The sequence below is a fragment of the Podarcis gaigeae genome (assembly GCF_964106915.1).
Source record: "Podarcis gaigeae genome assembly, chromosome: 2".
NCBI classification, from domain to species: domain Eukaryota; kingdom Metazoa; phylum Chordata; class Lepidosauria; order Squamata; family Lacertidae; genus Podarcis; species Podarcis gaigeae.
In genome coordinates this window covers 4,753,545-4,772,681 of record NC_139679.1, presented here as the reverse complement: position 1 = coordinate 4,772,681, position 19,137 = coordinate 4,753,545, and the positions used below count along the sequence as shown (strand labels likewise).

The following is a 19,137-nucleotide window of genomic DNA, read 5'->3' as shown; positions in this document are numbered from 1 at the left end:
GTTGAGCTGACAAAAGACCAACCCCATAAGACTTTGTTTTAAATACATATTTTAATACTTGATACAAAACACACACCCCCCCCCAAAAAAATAAACAAGTAAAGAAACAGTAACTTCGATCTAAGCGGCAAAATATTTTCATCTGTTAAATTAAAAGTCGCTCCCATAGAAAAGCTACAATTCACAATTGTGTAATTGTTTTTTTTTTACAAAACAAAATTTAAGCTCGAAAAAGGAAAATAGTTCCCCCCTCCAAATTCCTTTTTAAAAATTTTATTTATACAAAACAAAGGCCGAAGTTGGTTGGTTGGTTTGAAGTGCACAGGGGAGGGGGAGACAGCGCCAACTGTACAGTATCTACACAGTGCTTTTGCATAATCCGTCAAGATTCTCAACCAGACATGGGGGCAGGTGGTGGTGTACTTGGGGCGTGGAGAGTTTTGGTCGTTCAGAGATGAAGGCTGTAGTGTGTATGTTTGCAGGGAGGGGGCTAGAGAAGCAGATGCAGGGGCAAAGCTGGGCCAATTCTAGTTAGAGCACAAACTCCTCCTCTCCCTGGCCAAGGACCTGAGTGTTCTTTTGAGGATTTCTATAGAGAGAGAAAAATACGTAGGCAAAGGTTGCTTTTTTGTTTGTGTGTGTAAAGGGGGGGGGGTGAGAACTTGGAGCCCTACCAGTCCCAGGAGCCCAACTAGAGCCAAGGAGAAGAGCAAGACTTTGCCTCGTGGCCACTCTCTTTCAGTAGCGTCTCAATGGAGGTGGGGGGGGGGAGTGTGGTGGCGGGGAGTGAATGAATTGCTGAACTATGGAAGGGAACGAATCCTCCCTTCAAAAACGTGGCTTCTTTTTCCTTATTGCTTTGTACCTTTAGCACAGGGGCCAGGATCTTGTGTGTGTTTTTGGCAAGGCAGAGAAAGAGAAAGAGACTGATTCTTGTATTAAAACCCTGAGCTGGTTCTCACCTGGGTGCTAAAGCGCACACAGGTCTGAGGTAAGGTGGGAAGTGAAAGGGCCAGGATGTCCTCTTCCTGGAGCACATGGCCCTTGCTACTCCTGCTGAGGTTCTGAGATTCAACCGAGGGGGGGGAGGGAGGGGACTCTCGCCAGCGTCAGGGGAAGGGGCAGCTACTACACAGCGGCAAGGGACTCCCCGTCAGGTCATTGAAAGAAAGAAGAAAAGCTTCCAAGAAGTGCTATGGGTGTGTCCAGCTCTAGTGCTCCTTTTGCTCCCATCCCAGCCTTTGCTCCCACCCACCCACATCCCAAAACAAATGCTGTGACCAGAGATGCACCTTGTGCTTTCAGGGGTCCCTTTTAGGAGAGATTCGGGACCCAGGCAACTGGTGAAGCTACAACACATTCACGGCTAAGGCGCAAAGAGCCCAGCAGCAGCAGCAGCCGATCCTCTTGCTGGTATTTCCCTCCCCTCCCCCCATGTCCAGGGGGTGGGCGCCAGAGATTAAGGGGGGTTGGGGGGGAGAGAGAAGCCAGAGGTGTCCTAAGCTCTGATCGCCTAGGAGCAAGGGGGGTCTCCGGTTCAGGCGGTGCTATGTGGGCAGTTTCCTCCTCCTGTTTTTCACGGGTCGGCCAGGCCGTGGCCGACGAGCAACAGTGTAGTCAACCTAACAGAAAAAGAGAAAGAGAGTGAAGGGGGTGTTTAAAGCTCGGCTTGCTAAGTGGGCAGAGCTCAGAGGCAGGAGCTGCACCTACGCCAATGCAGGGGATGCTCCTGTTATAAATAAAGTCCATTTATTTCCAGGGCATAAAAAGAGGGAAGGAGTGTGGAAGAAGGAAGGCAGAGGCAGAAGGCAAAACGCCCCATAAAACAGAAGGGGGCTGTACATGCAACAATAAAACTTAACTCTGCAGTGGGTACTAAAACTAAAAGGCATAGCTAAGGCAAGCTGGGACAGCCCTAGTCCAGTGGTAATAGTAGGAAGGGTGGGAATAGGATGGAGTGCAAAATAAATCCCTTCTTGGGTCCAGGCAGCAAACCAAGGGGAAGGGTAATAGCTCAGAGACAGAGCATATGTTTGGCATGGTGAAGGTCTCTAGGCTTCTACCACTGAACTGTGAGCCTCCCATTAAGATGAGTGCTAAGAAGAGATGCGGGCTGATGATGTATCTTTCTGGAGAACTCTCTTCTCAGCTTTGGGGTTGTAACAGAAAAGGCCTTGCTAATTCTCTTTGCCAATTGCTGAAACAAAAAACTGGTTTGTTTCGGAGGGTTGATGCGAATATGAACACATAATGAACACCCAATACTCTGTCCTGCTGGCAAAACAGTAGCAGAGTGGAAAACTAAATGGATTTTGGCAAGAGGTGGGAGGGGCGAAGCAGTCAATGCAGGTGTCATTGCAGTTGGCAGAATGGGACAAGACAACCAATCTTGCCAATGGGGCACAATCCAGTTCTGCAGCACAAGCCCCACTGAAGTGAATGAAGCTTTCCCAGCAGACTGTGGCAATGGCTACTTGGTAGATTGAAGATTTTCCCCCTCATGGAAATCCATCTCTACCCATCTCTGCTGTTGAGATCATCTTCAACAGCCCTATTCCACCTTCCCTCAGCGGAGAAGCAGGGCTTGCAAAAAGTTGTGCCTCCCTTTCCTGGACTGGGGCACAAGGAAGGCACTTCCATTTCTGAGCACTCTCACCAGAGCAATGATGTCAGCCTTTGCTCCAAACAATTTCTCCCATTTGGCAACAAGAAGGAAAGGCCTTTATCCTCTAATTTAGGGCAAGCTTCCAATGTTCCTCCAGCTGCCTTCATAGTCCCTCAGTGCCCTGGAGTCACCCTCCCTTGGGAATTTCCCCTGGGGACTTCATCCGCTTCAGCCAGCTTCCTGTCAGCTTCTCTTGGGTCCTGCTGCCCTGTGGTTTGAGGGAAGATGTCCAGAGAACCACTTATCCCAGCCTCTGCCCTTCCTGGGACCTGCTGACGTTGCTGCCTCCTCACAGGTCCTTCTCTGGGCTTGTCCTGTTGATATCCAGTGATGGGTGTGTTGGCCCGTTTCTTCTAAAAGGCCTTTGGACATGGAGATAATGGCTGGCAGGGGCTTTGCTGCTGTAGGTACAGGTTTCTACCCTGTTTTTGTGCACACAGCTTTGAGCTTAAAATACTTAAAATCATCATGTTCTAAGCTGCCTTAAGCACTTTCAAAAAGTGACATGGAAATGTTTTAAACAAAGAATAAAATCACCAGGGCATGGGAGTGATAATGTAAAATTGTAGGACACCTTTTAAGTCTTCACTTTTAGTTGAATTTGCATTGCCTTTTCTCTGGTGGCTTTGTTTTTTGCTCATCTCCAAAATGTAGAAAGCTTTTTGATCAATTGTTTATTTTAAACTGAAAACACAGAAATCCTGATGAAGCCAATGGACACCAGAAGCCAGACTCTTCCATTTGCGGCACAATCAGATCCACAGTGTATTGATATTTTTGCTTTTCAGAGACAGTAGGTGCTTTAAAGGAAATGATTATCTGACATAAATTGTGACAATGAAGTGGGGGGTGGCCACTTGTGCATTGCCCCCAAATAGGAAAGGCATCACCCTCACCACCAAAAAAGGGACAAAAGAGGGCACATATTTGTGCAAAAAAATTACAGGTGCTGATAAATAGGTAACAATGCAAATTTAGGAACTACTGTAATTGAAACAGAAATGCATCTTGTCAGGGTGGGAAAGACTGTGATCATGTGAGCTGTGTTGTGTGCCTGCTCAGTCGGCTGTCCAGGTGCCAACCTTCCATGGGCAATTTCAATGCGATTATCTTCTAGAAAATCCTGTTAGGAGAAGCCTCCTTACAGTTTCTCATATTTAAACTGGCCTTGGACCAGACCGCCCTTCACTCAGAGGACTGACCTCTGTAAGGCAGGCCACATGGCTGCTCCACAATGAAGCCACAGGGGAGCGGCAAGAGGAAGACCCGGGGTTAGTCTGACAGATGTACAGTGGTGATGTACTTTGCTTCAGGGTGAGAACAGAAATCAGGCTCCAGCGGTGCAGCAGCAGCAGGAGGCCCCATTAGCTAAAGTGGTGCTTCAGGTTAAGAACAGTTTCAGGTTCAGAACAGACCTCCGGAACAAATTAAGTTCTGTATAGGCCAATGCCCCTGTGTGTGGCAGGGGGGAGTGGCTGAGAGAGCAATGGCTTCTCTGCTCTATTACGCCTCCTTGGTGCCACCCAGTGGTGTTTCACTGTGGGCCAAAAAGTCTATTATGCTCTAGGACCCAGGGAGCAGCTTGGAGGAACCCTCGCTGGCCTTCTGTGACCTTGAGAAGCACTTTGCCGAGAAAATAGTTTGCCTTTGCTCTGACTTGGGTGCCACGTGGGGTGCATGAGGTTGTGACTTGTGGTTGCTCCCTTGGCTTCTCTTTCACCCCAAGCAGTTGGTTGAGTCTTTGCGACCTACAAATGTGGACAGGAGGCTTGGAGAAGTGCATGGTTAACCCTTTCCCGCTAGGTGTTGGGCTGTGTGTGGTGTCCAGGCACATGGGAGAAGGGAGAAAACAGCCTTGCTGCAAGACAGATTAGTGCGTACCACTCTGAAGGAGGTGGCACTGGGGTGGGCTGGAGTGGCACTTACCAATGGGCTGGGCCCTGGATCAGCACTGGGACCCCGGATCCGTGTAGCTTCAGGTCGGGCGCTGGGCCGGGCACCACTGCAAAAAAACAAGGGTGGATTAAAGAGAAGGAAGACACTTTCAGTGGCCCCCAACCTTGCTCTAGCTTCTGCCATGAGCCCCATCCTTTCTGGGACATGGTCCTCACCTGCTTTTTCTCCTCCGGCCACGTCGGGCTGGTCGCCTTCCAGGAGGGCCCTGCAAGAAGGATGACTGGAAGGTGAGCATCTGCATCTCCTCCCCCTCCTCCTGCTCCCAAAGTCCTTGGAGCCATCCATTTGTCCACTCGGCTCCACCCAGTTTGTCCATCTTCCAATCCCTGGACTCCTCAGGACCATTATGCAAAGGCCACTTTGAATATCCCACAAGGCTCATGTGCTCCCCTGACCTCTTCCTACCAAGCGGCCCTGAAGAGCTCTGTCAATTTTAGTTTCATAACAAGCTAACTTCAAACTCACTGACTTATTAAACTGGTCCGTCTTTTAAAAACCAGAAACCCCAGTTTGAATGCTAAACTGAGATAAAAGTCAGACTTGATGGACACCCTCTTCCTGGCTATGCAAGGGTGTCGGGCGTGTGAGTGTGAGTGCGCAAACCCAATGCTTCACTCAGACTTGTTGTGGCTTGTGTGTGAAGCTCCCTAGCAGCCTCACTGAACACTGTTGCTGCTCAGCCTGGAACAGGCCCTTCATAGCCAATGCAGAAGCAAGGGCTCAAACCAGAGGCATTCCTTATGCTGAAAACAGCAGCATTAGAAGTGCGTTGGTGCACAAAGGCATCGGGTCTACCTAGTCCAGCATGTGGTGACCAACTCAGATGGCCAACAATATGGATGGGTAGCTGTCCATCATGGCGGAGCCATCCCATTTGTCCGCAGCATCAGGAAAGCAGGAGACAGCTTGCCTCTGAATAGCAAGGGGGCCTTGCAAGCTGTACTCCCCCCCACCCCTTAGCCAAGTCAGAGTAGAGCCCATTTCCCAGTCACTCCCTGTCCCCCTTGTTTCGGCACCTGACGTACCTTTATCTCCTGGACAGCAAAAGGGCCCGCTTGGCTTTCAGCACTGCTGGCCACCATCTCCCCGTTGCAGCGCCAGGCAGGATGGGACGGGTGCCCTGCGCCCAAGTCGGGAAGCTGGCCGTTGAAGTGCCGCCTGCCCCTGCCCCGCCCGCCCCCTCGCCGTCCAGACTTGCCGCCCCGCCCCGGCCCCCGAGAGAGGCTGCTGCCGGAGTCTCCGTTCAGGTCTTCCGTGCCGCGACGGGGCCGCTTGAGCGGGGAGCGCGAGCTGCTGGCCTCCTGCCCCAGAGGGGCCTCCTGCTGTCCTTGCCTGGCTGGCTCGAGGGCTCTGGGCGGCTCTAAGGCACTTGTAGGGGCAGCGTCCGTGCAAGGGGGGGGCAACGCTGTGTTGTGGCCTGGCTCCGTCTCTGCTGCAGGGGCCCCGCTGGCCAAGGCTGGGGCTGGGGCTTCACTCAGTTGCACAGACTTCTCTGGGACGCCAAAGCCAGAGCTCAGCTGGCAAAAAGAGACAAGACAGCGGAGGAAATCTTTCAGAACTGTGCAAAGACTGCTTCTCCAAAAGCGTATTTAAATTCACTTCTGCTGAGTCCATTAAAGCTGGCCTCAGTATTCAAAACATTTGTCTTTTCAGCAACACCCTGTGTTACTATTTCTTTCCCAAAGTCCAGCAGTGGGGAACCTGTGGTGTTCCAGAAGATGTTGGACTCCAACTCACATCAACCTTGGCCGTTGGTCCTGCTGGCTGGGGCTGATGGGAGCGGGAGTCCAACAGCACCCAAGGCGTGCCTACCCCAAAAGGACAGGGGCTCTATTTTCCTGCTTCAATTGCTCATCTCACCTTGCTTCTTTATAATCCTTCGCCATCCCAGTGAACCAGCCTATTGGACAGTGTTGGGCTTTGACTAAGGAGATCCAGGGTCTAATCCCCACTCTGGCCTAAAATACATGTTACATGTAAACACACATGAACAAGAGCCCAGGAAAACCCTATCCTGATGGGTGGCAACTCCCCACCTCCACACTTCTGATCACCCTTACCGAAATCAGCTTTTCCTTCTAAAACAGCTGTTGACTACTGTCAATTACGTACTTTAGGCCTTGCCCCTGGCACTCATTCTTCATCTCACAGAGTTGTGAGGATGCTACCAGGAAGTGGTGGGGGGGGGGGGGAGAGGACGCACAACTTGATGAAAAGATGCAATTTTTAAAAATGTCAAGCATAACACTCCTAACCCATCCTATAACATTCCAAAATAGCCCAAATACAGCAAAGTAAGCAATGCTAATGCAGCATATTTGTGTACATTTGTGAGTTTAAAAACACTCAAAAGCATTTTCCACAAGTACTGAATCTGGGGGGTGTTTCTGAATGCTGCCTTGACCTTGGAAGCCGGATACAGCCCTTGGGTCTCCACTTACTTGCAAGCTCTGGAGGAGGCAGGCCAGGGGGTTGGAGGCGGCCAGCAGGGGCAGCTGCCCTTGGAAAAGCTGGAGTCCCAGTGGCCCTTGCAGGCTGGGTGGCAGAAGCGGCTGCTGGGCCTGGAGAAGAGGGTTTCCAATCAGCGAGGGGCCGGAGCCTGGGTTCAGTCCTGACAGGTCACCTACATGGGGGAGAGAAGGAGGCCAGGCCGTGAACAATGTCACTCTCACACAACCGTCCCCAGGGGTGCTCCAAGGTGCCTCACCGCAAGAGCTGTAACAGCACCTGTTTTCATATGTTCTCTTCCCCTGCCCAATATATACTGACTAAAGGGAACAGGATTGTTCCTCCAAAAGCGTGAAAGGGACTTCTGCGCATACACCTGCTGTCAGCTACAGTGGAATAATTTAGACGTGTGCAGCTGCATGTGCACAGAGCTCTTCCACACTTCCGCTGAACACACAGGCTTCAAGGGCTTTCAAATACTTCTGGAATCCAAAGCCTGAAAACGTGAGAGCCCAAAATACCCCATCTTTTTTTGAGGGGGAGTCTGTTCCCCTCAAGATCTTGCTGGACTACAGCTCCCATCATCCCTGAGCCTAGGCCATGCTGAGAGGGGCTGATGGGAATTGGAGTCCAAACTTCTGGAGGGCCTGAGTTTCCCAGCCTTGGATCAAGAGGGAAATTGCAAGTAAACAGAAGTCAGAGGGGTGTTTCCCCATCACCACCTCAATGAGCTGACTGGGTGACCTTGACCACAGGTTTTTTTTATTGTCAGTTTGGCTCCTTTCATGGTTTCTGTTGCCGGGGGGGGTGGTGTGTGTGTGACCAGACCCTATGTGGAGCATCAATGAATGCATAGTATCAGTGGCTGTGATTCCTTTTCAACTAGAGGCCCAAATAATAAACCAGAATGGGTGGAAGGGCTGACAATACAAAACTGTAAAAGTGGGACTGTTTCTGCCGTGACGCAACTACATCTGGGCCCTTTTCAATCCCAGTCCCACCGATTCAGACATGTTAGTATGTGGCTGCAGCTCCTGCTAGCCCCACTTCCACCACCCTGGAGTTGGCCCTGCAGAAAGAAGGGGTTTAACTCACCCAGAAGTGTGGTGCTCAGCAGTGGGTTCACAAGCTGAGGCATCAGGGGATGCAGCCGCCCTGAGGTGCTGGGGGCGCCCTCAGTAGTCGTTGATGTTGCGCTGGTGGAGGTAGGTGCCACAGGAGTGCCAGCCAGGCCAGTCTGGGGTGGAAGAAGCAGCAGAGGGTGAGGTGGGAGCGAAGGGTCAGGGCAAGCCCAGCAGCTGATTTGGGGAGAGCGCCTGAAGCCTGTTGCTATTGCTCAATGTTGCCGCATCCCACCCTCTGCAGAATTTCTGTTCTTTTAGAGCAGCCGTGCTTGCTCCTATCTGTGCAATATGGCAGGTCAGCTGAGCCTTCAAATGTCAATCTCATTCTTGATTATTAATCCCTGGCATTCTATAACACTACAGCATGACCAAGGAATGAGACCCAGACACAGGGCACTAGGAGCAAAGCGGGCACGTAGCTCCCAGTCCCACACATATCTTGGAGAGCCCTTTGCTTACTAGCCCCTCACTAGAGAGTAAATGCCTGTCTTCCTGCTTTTGATGCTACACTTCAGTATTACACTTTGGGATCCCCTGACACTGGATGCCCTAGCAATGATTGGCAGGGATTCTGTGGGCAGAGTTGCACTGCACCCCTCTATAGTATTTGAGGGGTATAGAATCACCCCACCTCCACCCACATGGCGATGGACAAATTATGGAAACTCCCTGAGCCATGGAAGTTGTTTATGGGCCTCTGCAAAGTCGCACCATATAAAATAATAAATGTTCCACCATTAGTTTAAAAGAAAGATAGAAAACATTGCTTTTCAGGTGTGTGCAAGCCCCATGCTTCCTGCGGCTGTCATCTCCTCCTCCCACCTGCTTTCCATCTGTGACCACATTGCAAAAGGCCCCTTGAAGAGTTTTGAGCCTGGCTGGTATTCACTAAATACAGTTCCTTCCATCCACCCTCCCTCCTCCCCAGTGCCCTGTGAGAGGAGAAGCTGCACCTGTGCAACTTCTACCTTCCTCTTAAAAGGAACAAGCAGCCCCCGGCAAACCCCGCCTACAGTTGTCTTACCTGTGGGGGGCCTGGCCCAGGGTCAGAAGGGCCTAGGCTGGTCGCCAGCAGTGCTGAGTTTAAAGCTAGGACAGCTGGAGGGGTGGAAAGTGCTGGGAAGAGCAGGGGCTGCAGAGTTTCATGGAGGCCGCTGAAGGGCTCCAGCAGGGGCTCCGTGGCGCCTGCCTCCCTCTCCACCTCGCACGTCGCCTCTGGCAGCCCCAGCAGCGATGCCAGGAGTCCACTGGGTTGGTGCAGCAAATCCAGGCTGGGCAGCACCAGCGGCAGCAAGGGCTGCCCCTCGGGGTCCCCTTGCAGGTTCAGGGGGGGCAGTGGCGTCTCCGGGCCCAGCGTCAGCGAGAAGGGGAAGGAGCCCAGTGGGAGCAGCCCAGGAGGTAGAGCATTCCCAAAAGGCAGTGCCTGCTCCTGTGCCAGGAAGGGGAAGGGGTCGGGGCCCGAGGCCACAGGGCAGCCCAGGCCCCCGCCTTCCATTGCACTGGTGGGGACAGGGCTGGCTGCCGGCGGGGCTTTGGGAGTCAGAGGTGAAGCGGAACTGGCACCTAGAAAGGGACAAGAAAGGCACAGACACTGAGGAAGAGCAACGCAGCGCCTCAAGGACTCCCCCCCCCATACACTGTTCCATGCTTGCCCCTTCCCAGAAGGGCTTGTTCAGAAAAGGCCCACTAGAGGCCTGGTTTCCATGTATGCTCAGAAGGTGATCCTGCTGAGCTCAACGGAACTTATTCCTTCATAAAGCACGTGCAGGGCTGCAGCCTTAATAAGTACGTACTTTGCCACCTTCTTTGCAGTTGTGTGGCAGGCAAAATTCAACAGAGGATGCTTATTTCAGCCTGGAGCTGCCTGCGCCTCTACATTTTTTGCCATGCAATTATTTCAGGCTCAAGAGACCTGTGTGCTCCCCACCAACTCATGGAATTATAATAATCCTGCTTATGAGGCATCAGATAGCCAGACTGGCAATGAAGTCTTCTGTGACACTGTGGAGCACCTCCTGAGACACCACCATCCAGCCACTCAGTTCTGTCCGGCTCCCCATTGGGGTAAAGGTAAAGAGACCCCTGACCATTAGGTCCAGTCGTGACCGACTCTGGGGTTGCGGCGCTCATCTCGCTTTACTGGCCGAGGGAGCCGGCGTACAGCTTCCAGGTCATGTGGCCAGCAGGACTAAGCCACTTCTAAGCCATTTACCTTCCCACCGGAGCGGTACCTATTTATCTACGCACTCTGCTGTGCTTTCGAACTGCTAGGTTGGCAGGAGCAGGGACTGAGCAACGGGAGCTCACCGACCTTCTGATCAGCCGACCTTCTGATCAGCAAGTCCTAGATTCTGTGGTTTAACCCACAGCGCCACCCGCATCTCTGTCCCCATTGGGGTAGCCAGCCTTTAAACTTGTCCCTTAACAGCAGTCTGATCTATATTCATTAGCAAGCGGCAAGGTTCATCTCCCAGCTCAGAAAAGTCCCCCTGCTAATTGGAGTCACTGTGGTATAGAGCAGTGATGGGAAATCAGTGGTCTTCCAGATGCTCTTGGACTCCAATTCCCATCAGCCCCAGTCAGAATGATTAATGGTCAGGAATGATGGGAGTTATAGTCCAGCAACATTTGGAGGCCTCCATTTCCTACACCTGGTAGGGTGGATAGGCTAGCTACATCACAGCCAGGAGTTGAACTTAGAAATCAAAACTCTCTATACTCATAACAGCATTTAGGGCAGCAGCCCCTGCAATAGATTGAGGTTGAATCCTGACAAGACAGAAGTACTGTTTTGGGGGGACAGGAGGCGGGCAGGTGTGGAGGATTCCCTGGTTCTGAATGGGGTAACCGTGCCCCTGAAGGACCAGGTGCGCAGCCTGGGAGTCATTTTAGACTCACAGCTGTCCATGGAGGCACAGGTCAAATCTGTATCCAGGGCAGCTGTCTACCAGCTCCATCTGGTATGCAAGCTGAGACCCTACCTGCCCGGAGACTGTCTCGCCAGAGTGGTGCATGCTCTAGTTATCTCCCGCTTGGATTACTGCAATGCGCTCTACGTGGGGCTACCTTTGAAGGTGACCCGGAAACTACAACTAATCCAGAATGCGGCAGATAGACTGGTGACTGGGAGCGGCTGCCAAGACCACATAACACCAGTCTTGAAAGACCTACATTGGCTCCCAGGACGTTTCCGAGCACAGTTCAAAGTGTTGGTGCTGACCTTTAAAGCCCTAAACGGCCTTGGTCCAGTATATCTGAAGGAGCCTCTCCACCCCCATTGTTCTACCCAGACACTGAGGTCCAGCACCGAGGGCCTTCTGGCGGTTCTCTCACTGTGAGAAGCCAAGTTACAGGGAACCAGGCAGAGGGCCTTCTCGGTGGTGGCGCCCGCCCTGTGGAACGCCCTCCCACCAGATGTCAAAGAGAACAACAACTGCCAGACTTTTAGAAGACATCTGAAGGCAACCCTGTTTAGGGAAGTTTTTAATATTTGATGTATTTTAATATTTTTTTGGAAGCCGCCCAGAGTGGCTGGGGAAGCCCAGCCAGATGGGCGGGGTATAAATAAATTATTATTATTATTATTATTATTATTATTATTATTAAGAGCACCCTCCCTGTGGAAGTGAGGGAGGCAAGCACCAACATTGGACAGATTTCAGCATGAAAACATTTTCATTTCAAGAATTTCTGGAAGGTTAATTTTACATGGTCACCTTTTGATACGCTACTGTCAGGGAACTGCCATCGGAGAGTCAGGTGGTGGAAGGGCTCAAGGAGGCTAAGAGACCCTCAGATGCTGAGGAAGGAACCAGCAGGGGGAGAGGGAGAGTTCCTGCAGAAACTCAGGCGGAGGGATGGCTCCAAGATGCTTCCAGTGAGAACAGCGGGGAGGGCTCAGGACCTCCGCTGGGGACGCCCACTCCGCGCAGGAAACTGTCACGCAGAGAATCCAGACGGAGAGTTTCCGTTAAGGAACTCTTATGTTGGCGTAAATTCCGGAAGCGTGCACTGACGGATTCTGCCAGCGATTGAGGGAGTCATGCTTTGAGGGCTCCCGCAAAGGCAGAGCTTTGAGACCTATGCAAAGCTCTGAGGGATTCAGCTTTTACGCACAAGCAGCTCATTATCCCATCACAGCTACTGATTTATTTACGATGAATATCATTCTGTATTTTATTCTACTGTAAATCACTTAGAGATCTTTGAGTATAGGTGATTCATATAAATATTTTGAACAAGATAAATAGTGTGCTGAGCTTTGCTCTGAGCTGGTCAGCATCTCTCAGCCTAACCTGCCTCACAGGGTTATCGGGAGGATGACACGGCCTGGCAAGGGCCACCATGTACTCCACTCTGAGCTCCTTGGAGAAAGGGTGGGATAAAAAGTGTAACAAAGAATTTCTACAACTCAGAAATTTTTCTGCAGCTGCATGCTGGATTTTCTGCAGCTAGATGCGGATAATTATTTGATGTTCATCTTTTTTAAAGATCAAAGTAAAGGAGCAGGTGAGGCTGTTATTTTCCTGGTTAGCTGACACCACTAGACTCTTCCTGGCTCTTTTGCAAGCACTTGCACCATGCTCCACCCACAAGATGATGAACATCAAATAATTCTCAGCATCCATCATAGCTCAGCTGCAGAAAAATACAAGGCTTTGTTTCTGGCTGGCTTCTATGCCAGGTATAGGATGAAGATGAAGTCGGTGCAGTGGAAAAGAGGAGGGGCAGTGGAAGAGAGGAGGGGCAGTTCACTTTGTGTCATGGGAGGGGCCACAGCACAATGGCAGAGAACATATTCCACATGTAGAAAGCCCCAGGCTCAGTCCCTGCCATCTGAAGACTGAGAAAAGTGCCGCATCCAGACCCTAAGACCAATGAAAAATGCTGTCCTCACTAAATTCCGTCTTCTGCACAGCTATTAGACGTGCACAGCTCTCTCCCCTCCTTTGCACCTGGTTACTCTTATTGAAGCTCCTCTTAATACAACATCTGCTGCACAGCTGTGCGGAGGCAGCAATAACCAGTTCCTTGGCTGGACAAGCAAAACTCTTCCGTGAGCCAGAAGGGCTTTGCCTTTATGGAAGCGCTGCTGACGGCTACAGAGAAGGAAATAAAAGATTGCCCGCTGCTAGCATCCAAGGTGTGCAAACCGCCTTCTGCACGTTGCTGTGCCTTCTTGGTAGCATCCACCTGTGTGGCTTTTTTTGCCATGATGGGAGGGATCCCTGATGCTAACATGCTTTGCTGCCAAGTTCTGGGAGTCAGTGGTGATGCCCACTGGGACTGCTGGGGTGGAAGCAAGGCGGCCCAGCAGCAGGTAGAGCCGATGACAGGCAGAAACAGCTAATGCTAGTGTGTCTTCATCCTCCCTGCAAGAGCAAGACTGAGATGGAGGAGTCTAGCAGGCAGTGCCAGGCCCTAAACTGGACAGGCCAGTGGGGCCTGGCTGAGGGCAGAGTGAGGTGGGTGGGGCAGCACCCCATTTGCACTCCAATGCCATGAACCCTTCTTCTTCTACTTGATGCTAAATAGCAGACACAAAGGAACCTCTATCAGAATGTGGACTGCAGAGTGAGGAAGGCAAGAGGTTAACCGATGTCTCCCCCAGGGTGATCCTGCTGAAAAAAATCCCCCCTTCCTTGCAAAGCTACTAAGCACCTCGGGAGGGATGCTCCCTGTGCAGGGAAGGGTTAGAGTTCCCCAACTCTGTAGTCCAGACTGGGGGAAACCCACCTGCTAGATAGAGCAGTGTGGCAGAATTTGCATTGATGGTTGATGTAAGCATGCAGCTTGGGCCAGAGGCATGAGCTCCAGGTGCAAAACGGAAGCATCCTAGCTGACTGGTAGCGCATCTACTTTGCATGCAGAAGGTCCCAGGTTCAGGGCCTGACATCTCTTGGGAAGGCTGAGAATGTTCCCAGTCTGAAACCCTGGCAGGACACTGGCAGTCAGGATGCAGACAGCACTTAGCTAGAGGGACCGGTGATCTGCTTTAGTATAAGGCAGCTTCCCCTGTTCCTAGCAGCACTGGGGAAAGGAGGTAGGCAGAAAGTACAAGTACAGAAATGGGGAATATGTGACCCTTTGTATGTTAAGGACTCCCATCAGTCCAGCCAGCGATCAGGAATGATGGGAGTCACCTGGGGGGCTGCGGCCCCTGCCCCTCCCCAAAACCTCCCTAATGTAAGGTATAGGAACAGTTTGCAAGTGAGGGAAACCACCATTTTTGGACAATGTTTCCAGAATATTGATTGGAAAGAGTACTAACTTTTTTCTTTTACCAGAGATAAGTACAGGGGCTCAGGCCTACATGGGAGCCGTTTTCTGCCATGAAAGACATCCCTGATCCTTTATGATTATGTAAATATATCACCAATGTGCATGTTGCTTCACAGAGTATAAGAGAACCGGTCTCTGCCCCAGTGATCTTGGTCTAAAATTCAAGAGAGGAGAAGACAAGAAGGGCAATGGAGGCGTGGGGGGGGGGAATTGTGATTCTAATTCTGAATTCTAAATCTGCGAGAGTTTTGGTGCTGAGGGAAAGTCCATGGGTTCCTTTTGCCATCTTTTTATTATTACTCCATAGCTCATATTTATTCCTGCATTGCAGGGGGTTGGACTAGATGACCACTGAGATCCCTTCCAACTGTACAATTCTATAAGCTATTTCTGTGAAGAAGGGCAATGGGGTCAAAGTGAAGCTCAGAAAAATCATTGTGTGAAACCACGATGTGTCTTGCTGCTTGGGACATGCTCTTTAAAAGGCCAAGGATAGAAGGGAATGGGCAGTGCCAAGTAGCCATGGCTGAAGGGGAGAAAATGTGGGTCTGCGTCGGACCAGACTGACAGTACTTGCAAGACTTCTGCTGACATCAGTGGAAGACAACCTTCCTACCTCTCTAGCCGGGAGAGAGGCACTCACACGTCTCCCCGCTTCTTTCTCCAGTGTCTGAAACCACCCTGCTTGCTTAGTTTTTCTTTTGTACAGTGGTGCCTCGCAAGACGAAAAGAATCCGTTCCGCGAGTCTCTTCGTCTTGCGGTTTTTCTGTCTTGCGAAGCAAGCCCATTAGCGGATTAGCGCTATTAGCGGCTTAGCGGATCAGCTGTTAAGCAGCTTAGCGGATCAGCTGATAAGCGGCTTAGCGGATCAGCTGATAAGCGGCTTAGCGGATCAGCTGATAAGCGGCTTAGCAGCTTGGGAAAAAGGGGGGAAAAGGAAAAAAAAACCCCGCAGGAACTCGCAAGACATTTTCGTCTTGCGAAACAAGCCCATAGGAAATTCGTTTTGCGAAGCACCTCCAAAACGGAAAACCCTTTCGTCTAGCGGGTTTTCCGTCTTGCGAGGCATTCGTCTTGCAGGGCACCACTGTACTCAAAAAACTGTGCATTCATTATGCTAGCAATACTTCCAGCTGCCTTAGGGAGGTGGCAAGCAGGGCCATGACATTGGTTCTGCTGAGGGACCGGAACACTTTCCATCCCAGCTGGTCATTATAAAGCAGGTGTGGGGAATCTGGGGGCCAGGTTTGAATGCAGTCCTCCTGGTCTCTCTATCTGGCGCTTGGAAGCACACAAGCAGCCCGGCCATATCTCCCCTCCCCAGGCCACCCGCCTCCCTAACCCTGCTTGGAACCCTCCTTGACTGTTTCCCCCTGACTAGAATCTGCCAAGGAACTCTGATAATGCCTCTGGCGTATCTGGGTGGAGGAAACAGGGGTGTGTGGAGAAATTAGCCTACTGCACAGAGATAAGATGCACATGAGTTGTTCTGCTCCCCATCTCAATTATGAACTCTCCTATTTAAAAACTGAGGGCTGGCTTTGCTTTCCTGCCCCTTGCTCTTCCCTACCCATTCCTTTTTTTCCTTATTTTAGGTTGTAAGCCTGCAGGAAGGGGCTGCCTTGTTTTCATTGACTGTACATAAACTGCTCTTTGAGCTTTTTCAGCTGAAGAGTCAGGTAAAGATTAAATAAACAGATAAAAGAATACCAGTCCAGATTATGTGTCCATAAAGCCCGCATTGTCTCTCCTGGCTAGCGATTGCTCTCCAGGGTGGGTGTCAGGCAGAGAGGTCTTCAACATCCCCTGATATCTGCCAGGGAGTTAACCTGGGACATTCTGCATGCAAACTATGTCCTCTATCTCTGAATAATGGCCCCACCCTAAGTAAAGAGGTAGCAAAATTTTCTAGGCACCGGCGAGAAGCAAACAGCCTTGTGAGCTTTGAGGCAACCCAGTCACCAGACCCAGCTACTGGGCACCTGGATTTTTTGTACCCCCCATGTATAAAAGCTCAGAGCCACAGTAACTATGTGGACAGAAGCATGTGGTGTGTCCCCACACAGGTTTGGTTTTTACCCCAAATCTAGCTGGATTAGTGGAAGGGAGTTTAACCTACAGGCCATTTTCCTGATCCAAGTGTGACCTGTGCTGCTTTTCTTGCTGTGGAAAACAGAAATCCAGTATATACACAATGCAAAACAGCTGGTGAGATGAGGGGGTGATTTTGATCAGGAAAACTGTCTGAGAGAAAAGGTTAAGCACCTTTCTGCACCACCGCTGCTCCGATCAGATGCAGAACCACCTGCAACCCCATTAAAGTAAGAACAAAAAAACGCCAAGCCTGGTTTGCCCTGAGAAATAAAAGCTAGCGTGATACTAGTTACTAGATGTTGACTGAGGCAAGGCTTGACCGAGGAGAACATTCTCGCTTGCTGTTCACACACAGTGAGGCTGCAATCCCAATGCACTTATACTGAGGAATAAGCCACATTTGAAATAGCAGGGCTTGCTTCTGAGCAAACCTGAGCTGCCTACCACTACCCTACAACAGCTGCTTAGCGTGGAAAGGCTGCGGCTGAGTAACATAGCTCAACGCAAGTGAGCTAAGCCTGGGCTTCAGCCAGAACGTGCTGAATTACAATTCCCATCCTACTGGCCATGCTGACTGGGGCTGATGGGAGTTGTAGTTCCACAACATCTGGAGGGCCACAGGTTTCCCCATCCTCGGGAAGGAGACATATAGCAGACACCTCACTGCCTCCAGGGGCGAGTTCCCCCCCGTCTTTCCAGCCCTCAGAGGTGGTGTGGCGGGGAAGGAGTTTGCCTCTGTGAAGGGCACCACCCACCTACAGACGCACGGACCTACCTGGGGTGCCGTGTGATCCGAGCGGGGAGGCAGGTGGTTTTGGCTGTGGGGGGCTCCCTGAGATCTGTTCAGAAGACGCCGAGGCCAGCTGCCCAAAGAGGCTGAGGAGCTGGCTATTGAAGTCCTGGAAGGAGGGCAAAGGGCTGGGGCTGTCGCCGGCGGGGGTCGGGGGCACCGGCGGGAGGCCAGGGGCGGCCAGTGAGCTCACGGGGGGAGCGAGCAGGCTGAGCAGGGACGAGAGCGGCTGAGCCGGAGCCCCGGAGCTGGGGGGTCCATTCTTGGCCTCCCCTGCCGGCAGCTGGTCCCGAGGCCGGGGGTGTCGGGTCGGCGTCTCCTCCGGGTGGGCGAGCCCCCCCGCCTGCCCCGCCGAGTGGGAGTCCTTGAGCAGGCGCAGGACGGTGGGAGAGCGGCGCTGCCGCCTGGGTGCTCGCCCGCCCACCATGGACAGTAGCAAGCGGCTGGGTAAAGTGCTGGCAGCCAGCTCGTCGGGACGCCCCCTGCTGGCCAGCTGGGCCTTGGCGGCTGCACTCAACAAACTGCTGGCTGGGAAGGAGCCTGGGCCCTGAGGGTGGAGCAGCAGCAGGCTGGGCGGTCCTTTGCCTTCCGGGGCAACGCCTAAGGGCACTGAGGGCAGGTTATTGCTGCTTTGGTTGGTTAAGGCATTGGCTGGGGCCGCTGCATCCAAGCCGGGGGGCCTGGCGGCTGGGCGGTGTCCAGAGAGGCCCTGCTCCGAGGAAGCTGAGGAGTGCCGAGAGCGCTGCGGGGACGGCTCGGCGCTGCCTGCCGGCGATGAAATGGAGGAGAGGGTGGTGGGGGCAGGTGAGCCTGTGGTGCTGGTCTGAGACCCCAGAGGCACCGGCCGGCTGCTCCAGGGGCCGCCCTCCTGGCTGGAGGCCGCCTCATCCGGCGGGGGGAAGAGGAGGCAGCTGGAAGGGTAGGGCCGGGACAGCGTGTCTGGGAGGGCCTTGCTGGGCAGGAAGGGCCCCCCCACAGCACTCAGCTCAGTTGGGAAGGACGGCCGGGCGTTGCCATTGGTGGTGGCAGGCAGGTGGCCTGGGAAGACATCCCCAAAGAGAGTGTTGTGGTGGCGGGGGAAAGTAGAGCTCGGGCTGGACCAGGTGTTGCCATAGCGATCCGAGGGGCACTGCTGGTAGAGTTCAGGGCCCTTCGCCAAGGTGGTGGAGGCTTTGCTGGGAAGCATCTGCTGTGGGCGACTGCTGGGCCCTGGTGTGGTTGGGTGAGGCAGCTGGGTCAAGCTGGGCCCTGGAAACAGGTAAAAAGGCAACAGATGGAAAAGGCAATCACTGCAAAAGCAAACTGCATGGGCCTCAGCAAAGTTCATGTTTATGGGGTTTTTAAAATATATACTTTGTAAACCACTATATTTGCATTAACTAATGATGAGGCAATGCAAGTGATGGTCTGGTGGTACTGGATGATGTGGAGCAGATACAGAAGACAAAAGTCACCAGAAGCAAAAAATAATAATAATGTTTAAGATTAATCTGATGTCAAATACATTTGGGACGTTCCTAATTCTTCCTTGGGGACGTTGTTCAATGGTTATACTGGTATTGCCCAAATCTGTGATGTCTGAAGCACAATTTTTCTCACTGTTGAGGTACATGTGACTTCATATTACTTGTAGTGTGAAAGGATAAAAGTTATATCCCACTTTAGGAGTATCCACATTGTTACTTGTTTTTCTTTTCATTTTTCTTTTACTTTACATAATCTCAATAACCGAACAACAATAAACATAACATAAAAAAACATAGGATACAAACAATTA

General features: G+C 51.8%; 1 protein-coding gene and 1 long non-coding RNA gene across 2 annotated transcripts in view; both read right to left on the bottom strand.

Annotated features, from left to right (window-relative positions):
* Positions 1-32: 32 nt before the first annotated feature.
* Positions 33-19,137, bottom strand: part of MBD6 (methyl-CpG binding domain protein 6) — a 30,710-nt gene continuing 11,605 nt past the window's right edge. Inside the window, exons 6-13 of the mRNA XM_083729369.1 lie at positions 17,346-18,608; positions 9,218-9,756; positions 8,165-8,306; positions 7,063-7,244; positions 5,647-6,138; positions 4,777-4,826; positions 4,592-4,667; positions 33-1,622 (exon numbers count right to left, since the gene is read on the bottom strand). Of these exons, the coding sequence (XP_083585495.1) occupies positions 1,548-1,622; positions 4,592-4,667; positions 4,777-4,826; positions 5,647-6,138; positions 7,063-7,244; positions 8,165-8,306; positions 9,218-9,756; positions 17,346-18,608 (2,819 nt within the window). The 3' untranslated portion in view covers positions 33-1,547. The remainder of the gene's footprint in view (positions 1,623-4,591; positions 4,668-4,776; positions 4,827-5,646; positions 6,139-7,062; positions 7,245-8,164; positions 8,307-9,217; positions 9,757-17,345; positions 18,609-19,137) is intronic.
* Positions 15,565-17,330, bottom strand: LOC310840258. Its single transcript, XR_014561879.1, has 2 exons — positions 17,021-17,330; positions 15,565-16,946 (listed from the first exon to the last, which is right to left on the bottom strand). It is a non-coding gene; the product is annotated as an uncharacterized lncRNA (long non-coding RNA).